A 7595-nucleotide genomic window follows, 5' to 3' on the forward strand; every position below is an offset into this window, starting at 1 on the left:
GTTTTTCTCTGGTACCGGGAACCGAACTCACGACCTTGCGCTTGCCAGACAGGCGCTTTTGCCGCTGAGCTAAATCCCCAGCTCTGCATTAGAGACTCTTAACATTTGAAATTATATTAGAGAATTGGTCTTTCCTCTAAAATGTGAGAATAAATCTTTTTATAAAAATTACATAGCTTTTTCTGTTTTTTTTAGGAAACAGCATTATTAGGTAAACTTACATATTTTAATATTCTCATCTTTACGCCTTTCCTTCATTTTACTTACAGGGCTTTTCAAGGATGTCTTCTGAGATAGGAAGGGAGAAGAGCCAAGACTGGGGCTCAGCTGGACTAGGTGGAGTATTTAAGGTGGAGTGGATACGAAAAGAAAGTCTTCCCTTTCAGTTTGCACATCATTTACTTAATCCTTGGAATGACAACAAGAAAGTGCAGATAAGCAGAGATGGGCAGGTATACACTGGTATTTATGTTTTTTTCCTTTTCCTTTGGATTTTATTTTCTTTTGATATTATTCAGTACTTAGAGGAAAAACCCACAAATTATATATTTCATATGTGCATGGAAACAGTGATTTTGATAAAAGTATACTCGCGAATGTGTCTTACCGCTCTTTTAGCATTTGCTAAATTGTGTTTCTTGCTGTTGTTGCATGTAATCAATCTTTCATAAGTTGCTTCATGGTGGTTACTTTACTGTATGATCAAAACTTAGTATAGTTATAAGGTAATTGGACAAAATTCTCAAAATGAAACAATATTTAACTTTCTTATCATTTTAACTAATTATGTAAATAACAACTTTTTTATATTCTAGTAGCTTGCTTTATTTTTATTTTATTTTACTTTGCTTTTGTGATACTACTTATGTGTATTTTAGACTAGTGTAATACTGGAACTTAACACACAGTGCTAAGATACAGTGCTAATTATATAATTTAGTTCCTATAAATAAAATAAGTTATTAGTCCAATTTTATGTAGGACAAAATAGACTTACATGTTAATTTTGCCTAAGGTCAAATAGTTATTTATCTGAACCAGTTTAGATTACTTCACATCACCATGGGAAAAGCATTCAGGTCCTTTTTAAGTACTCATCAGAGGTATTACGCCACAGGAAAACTATAAAATGGAATTCTTTTCATTTGTACAGTAATATTTTTATTTTATAATAATGACTAGAAATAAGTTTAAGTAATTTCTTAGATTAGAATATGTTGTCACTTAAGATAGTCTTGGTGGAAAAAAACATAAAACATATAATATGGTAAGTTTTACAATAAATCGTTGGAAATTCAGATTAAATGCTTTTGCTGTTCTCATTTAATACAAAATCTACTGTTTCCAGATAAACAAAAATTTAGAAGGACAGCATGGAAATCTGTTGCCATTTGTAATAAAAGTTAAGATATTTGCACATTAACTACAGTCTTATTCAGAAAGTCAACTTTATTCACCCTAAATTTACCAAAGATTTAGAACAATGTGTACCATATAATTTTAGCATGTTCTGGTAAAAATAAATGTAAAGTGATTTTTAAAACATTTTTATTAGTATGGATTTTGCTGATTAGATAAATTTTTAATCCAGTTCTTTTTATCTTTATTTTGACTTTTATCCAGGAACTAGAACCTCAGGTTGGTGAACAGTTGCTCCAGTTATGGGAACGCCTTCCATTGGGAGAAAAGTCCACAACTGATTGACACTCAGGTTGTACCTTACTTGACTTTGAGTAATGGCAATATTTATTATCATTAAGATGACTTTCATATTATTTATGTTTTTTTTCTTTTTCCTCTTTTAGAACTCAGCTGTGGAAGAAATCATGCCTATTATAACTATTGAATGCACTGACTTCCAAAAATTGAAATAGGGTTTTATATCACTGAATGGCCTTTTCTCATTTAGAATGTTGCTTCAGAGTCACCACCGTATTTATATGTAAGAGAAAAGGATCATTTAAATCTTTGTAGTGATCATAAGGGATTCCTATGTAATGTTTGTTAATAATATGTTCATAAGGAATAAAATAGTAATAGTTTATTATTTGACATAACTGCAATATATTTTAAACAAACTTAATTTGAAGTTAAACGTTTCCTTAAAACCCTGATTTACAACTTTTTTTTTTGCTACCCTGAATTGAACTTAGAACCTTGTGCTTACCAGATAGGTCCTTGAGCCGCTGAGCTATATCCCGGCTTACAACTTTTACAGCTGTAATGCAGGAAAGGCCTGAATGTATCAATACATCTGAGCAGCATTTTAGAAGAGTCAACTCTTTAAGAAATACTAGCAAATACAACCATCAACCAAATTCTAAAAATATCCCTTTTAAAAATAGTGTGTTAAGTTCTATTCATTTTATCGTTTTTAATCTAAAATACATTAAAGATAAAAGGAGAGATGTTCTTTTGGTGTGATTATAAAATGTAGTAGAATCTGGAAAAAAAAAAAACAAAAAAAGGCAGAATTTCTCCCTGCTTTTGATCAGATCAAGTGCTTAGTTTTATTCCTGGTCCTGCCTTTTTCACTTGATGTATACCGTACCCTTTCTTTTTTTCCATCCATTTAGCAAACTTCACACATCTCTTATATGAGCACAGTAATTATGCCCTTTTTATTTTGGTTACAGAAACTTGATTTAGATAAAAGTTAAAAACAAATTCGTACAAGTTTTAAATAATGCTCAGAAAAAGTTATTGATAGCTTGGTTGCTATGTATTCTTGAAACTAAACCACAAAAAGGCCACAGTTCCAAATTTCTTTTTTTATTTCTTTTACATTGCTTTTTCTTTACTTATGTTCTCAAATACGAGTTCTCTTTTTTTACATTTATGATTTAATAAATAGGGCATAATTTTTTCCTTGTTTCTTTTTTGTGCAAACCTGTACTAATGTCAAGTTATATATTACTTGGCCTTCTCAGGGTTATTTGGCTTGATACTGTTTATGAAGTTTTCCTGGAGACTTTTTAAAGGGAAAATAGAAGTACAGGAAAAGTGAATGAAATATCTTCCTTACTGAGATCTAAATATTGAACAGGTTTGATATATTTGTAATGATATATTTGAGTCATTATTATTAAAAGAACATGAATCCAATTTAAAGACCAAAAAGAAAATGCTTAAGTTCTGTGGTTCTCCATTTGAGAATAAAGAAGTGAAAAATTATGAGTCAACATAAAATCTTCAGAACCCTCTACTTTTTCTGAGTAAACAATGTATATTGCTATGTTAATTTAGAATGTCAGCTGTGAATTTTGCCTGTATTAGTAACTAGCTTTTTAAAAATACTTTGAGATATACCTATAAATTCAGTTAATGTGTGAAATACCTATAAATTCAGTTAATTATGTGAAATATGTTCCATTGTATGTATTATATTTTTTTCTTATTAGAGTAACTTGTATTTTCCTGATAATGTATACTTTTTTTAGAAAAAGTGTACATTTAGTAGTTTACAGTGTTCAAAATTTGGAAGGACTTTTTAAAATTAAACTTGTTTAATTTTAATCTGTTTTCTAATATTTATCCCTGTATATAAATGATGGGTTTATTGGTAAAATGAATACAATTTGAATGTAATTAAATGCTGTTTTTGGAAGAGATGAACTTTAAATATACTTATTAAATGAAATTCTATTAAGTTATTCAGATATTGTTGTTTCTGATACTAACAACACTAAGGTAACAATGATCAAAAATATACTGACATATTAGTGAATTTTATAATGGGTAGTAAATTGAAGAATACTAAATTGAGTGTAGAGTATGATAGTTTCTTATTACTGCCCTCTGCATAGCAAAAGTCTCAAGATGAATGTGTGTTTAGTATAGTCTTTTAAATTATTAAAAAAAATGACAGAAATAAGTTTATACTATAATGAAACACATACATATTATGGAGAGTAACTTGTATTTAAATGTCAGTATTTTTCTACTCAGCAAACATGGAGTGCCTGCTGTTTGCCTCTGCCAAATACTGTTCATGTGTTTCTTCATAGAAAGTGATAGTGCCTAAGCCACTTAGTTTCCATCAGTCCTTTTATCTTCTAATTTGTTTCTACTAATTCAGTGGAAGCAGTTCATTGTCCTTTACTGATAATGAATATTTGCTTAATAGCATTAATGATGGCATCCTAAGATCTATGAGGTACAGTTCTTGCTGTCCAAGAGGAGCTTATATTCTTGTGGGTAACAATTTTATATGGCATAGTATATAACAGTTAAAGATCCAGTGCAAAGGCATTTAAGAAGAGCATGATCATTGAAGACTTGCTGGTGAAATTGTGTTTGAACATACCCGTAGCTATAAATCAATTTAAAAGGTTTGAGACAGAAGTTAAAATTGTAAAGACCTGGGAAAAGACAAGTTATTGTGCAGAGTGGAGTTCATAACAGTTCCTTGGCAAGATTTTAAAATAAGAACTGTACCCCGATATTTATAATATAAGAACTAAGAAGTGATAATTAAGTCCAGGAGATCTTGAGCTTTTGTGTGTATATGGTGGTACCTGTTTAAAGAGTCCCTGACAGCCCCCCTTCTGAATAATAGAGAAGTAATTTTGTAAGAGCTCAAGAATCTGCATGTTTAATAGACTTTTAATTCAAATGGACCATGGATTATATTGAAACAGATTGATACCTTTGGATGTGTTACAGTTTATATCTAGATGCCCCCCGCCCCCGCCAAGCCTCATGTGATCATGGTTGGGGATTTTGGGAGGTGATTGAATTATGGGTATGCTGTACTCTTTGGTGGAATTATTGGGAAATGTGCTGTTAGATGGGGCCTGGTTGGAAGAGGTGAGTGACAGGGACTTAGCCTAGAGGGGTAGATCTCCCTCCCCAACTCCCTCTTTCCCTCTCTTCCTACTTGCCATGAGGTGAGTAGCTTTCCTCTTGCGTGCCCCTCCGCCATGCTGTTTTTTCTTTGGAGTAAGCTATGGACTGAAATGTGAACCAAAATAAATCTCTCCTTTAAGAAGTCGGCGGCATCAGGTATCGTGACATTAATAAAGAAATAACTAAGACAAGTTTTAAAGTTCATGTGACATCCAAAGTATTCCCATTTTTCATCTTGCACAATAAAATAATAGAGGTTATTGGAGTGAAAGAGGTATGTTTAGTCAGCCTTGTGTTGCTATAACAAAATACTTGAGAATAACAGCAGAAATTTTCATTTTGGCTCATGGTTTCAGTTCATGGTTGGCTGGCTCCATTGTTGTAGGTCTGTGGTGATGGAGAACATCATGGTAGATGGGGCATGGCTGAGCAAAGGAGAAAGTCATTTTTTAAAAGGTCCTCAGTTGGCCACTAAGCCCCTAGTACATAGCATTTTTAAAATTTCATTCTTTGTCTCTGTCTTTTCCTTTTTCCTTCTCCCTTTTTCCTTTCCTTCTCATCTGCCCTCTTCTTCCTTCCCTCCCTCCATTCCTTCTTTCTGTCCTCTGTCCTGTGCCTGTCTCTCTGTCTCTATCTCTCTGTCTCTCTCTGTTTTTTGAGGCAGGGTCTTACTAGGTATGTACTTCAGGCTAGCCTTGAACTTACTATGTAACCCAGTCCAACTTTGAACTCAAGGCACTTCTTCTGCCTGAGTCTCCCACATGCTGGGATTACAGACAGGCATGCATCACCACACTGAGCTTTCAGGTACATTTTTAGATCCAAATTATAACAAGGCACTTAGTGAAATGTTGACCTTGTTGCAAAAAATATATCAAGGAACTTTGTACTTAGAGTACCTCTTAGGACAGACTCTTAACACTAGATGTGAAAACAGCAAATTGTTTAACTTTTCTGACCTCCAGTTTTCATATGAAAGTGAAAATAATATCTATTTCATAGGATCATTGGAAGGAATAAATGAGAGTGCTTGGAAAAATCTAAACAGTACACAAATATTAAATTCTTAGTAGTATTTGCTTAATAGTATCTCATACACTGTGAACACTTAAATGTAGTGGATCCCTAGCATATTTGTTCAGTATTTAGGTGTTCAGTGTCTGTTATATCCTAGAATCTGTTGTAGGCTAGAGAACAGCAATAAACAAATCCCACCATACTCATGGAGCTTCTATGATAGTGCAGTATCTTGAGGTGATGTGGACTCAGCTAGTAATAGGTAATTAATATGATAAAGCATACTATGCATACAATAATGAGAAAACTGCATATCTCTTTGAAATAAAAATACAAGATTAAGAGGCCCAAATGGGTATATTTTGTACTCATCACAGAGGTGACATTTTAAAACCTGATTTGGAGAGTTTAGGGGCAATATCCACACCTTTTGCAAAAAGAACTGTGGAAAACCTGAGTGAATAATTGCAAGGAAAAGGGAATAAACTGCTTGATGGAGTTGATCCTGTCATGCTGTAGAACTCGATTTGTGAAGACAATCCGAGAATATATGTCTGTAGGTTCAGTATAGTCTTGAATGTTAGGCCAAAGTGTTTTCTAATAATGAAATATGCTAAGGCTGCCTATTGAGAAGCCTGACTTAATCTAGTTTACCTACATATTTAATAAATATTCAAAGACCATGCCTGTTCCTTTAGTTTATAAGAAAGGCTGGAGAGATGACTTACTGGGTTATTTACCATGGGAGAAGGGACCATGTGTACTTAGTTTAACTCTTCCTGGATTCTCCATCTATTTTATTGCAGGTGACAGTTTCTTTGGGAGCAATGTGTATTCTAAATTAAAAAGGTAGCGGGAAAGAATAATATCCTCATCTAATCTTTGTATTATATATGTAAAGTACAATGAAATAATTAGAGCATAGCATACTAATGGAGATAAGCTCTTGCAGATATGTTTCTTAAGGTTTTCTGCCATGTATTTCTATGCCCATACACCTTATCTATGTTTAATGAAGTCATGACAGTGCTTTTACATCTACATTGAAATTCAGTGAATTGTTTTATAAATGATTGCTATCAATTGTCTTCTGCTATCAATTTTAAAGTCAAGAATGATTTATAAGATTGCTCAATGTGGAACCACACAAAGCCAGCCAGCCCAGTGTGCTATGTACACCACAAGCGGGGAATTGGACCAAGTTGTCCAGCACATGGTGTACTCTGCAGGCAGGATCAAGCAGCCTAGAAAAGTAGCAGCCCTAAACAACAGTGAGAAATCAAACCTGCAGGTGAATCAAGGGACCAGATAGATAAGGCCAGGCCCATGTGTGGATGCACATGCTGACAGTGGGACCAGCAAGATCAAGACCAGGCCCTGGCCAAGGTACACATGCAACCCTTGGTGAAACCAGCAATGTGGAATAGTCTGAAGCAACCATGAGCCAGCAGTTGGTAAATTAGGTGAATGAGCCTGGTGCTTCAGCACATAGACACATGGAGTAGAAGTGAGTGGGGCCGCCATTCCATATTCAAAGGGCTCTGGAGAACTAGCAGCAGACCAGTCCCAGCCCCTACATCCAGAGGTGAAGATCAGTTCTGTACCCAGCACAAACTCTACAGCAAACCTGGCTGGAGTACACAGCACATTTCTGAGAACTGACTTGGACACTACCATAGACCTGTGAACACAAGAGGAACTTTACTACTTTAACTTCTGTTTGATTGGTT

General features: G+C 34.1%; 1 protein-coding gene across 1 annotated transcript in view; it reads left to right on the forward strand.

Moving 5' to 3' along the window:
- Nucleotides 1–3653, forward strand: part of Ythdc2 (YTH domain containing 2) — a 67367-nt gene extending 63714 nt beyond the window's left edge. Inside the window, exons 28-30 of the mRNA XM_005376515.1 lie at nt 270–452; nt 1624–1711; nt 1806–3653. Coding sequence (XP_005376572.1) covers nt 270–452; nt 1624–1704 — 264 coding nt within the window. The 3' untranslated portion in view covers nt 1705–1711; nt 1806–3653. The remainder of the gene's footprint in view (nt 1–269; nt 453–1623; nt 1712–1805) is intronic.
- Nucleotides 3654–7595: the final 3942 nt, after the last annotated feature.

The sequence above is a fragment of the Chinchilla lanigera genome, unplaced genomic scaffold, assembly GCF_000276665.1.
Source record: "Chinchilla lanigera isolate Chin_1 unplaced genomic scaffold, ChiLan1.0 scaffold00007, whole genome shotgun sequence".
NCBI lineage: Eukaryota > Metazoa > Chordata > Mammalia > Rodentia > Chinchillidae > Chinchilla > Chinchilla lanigera.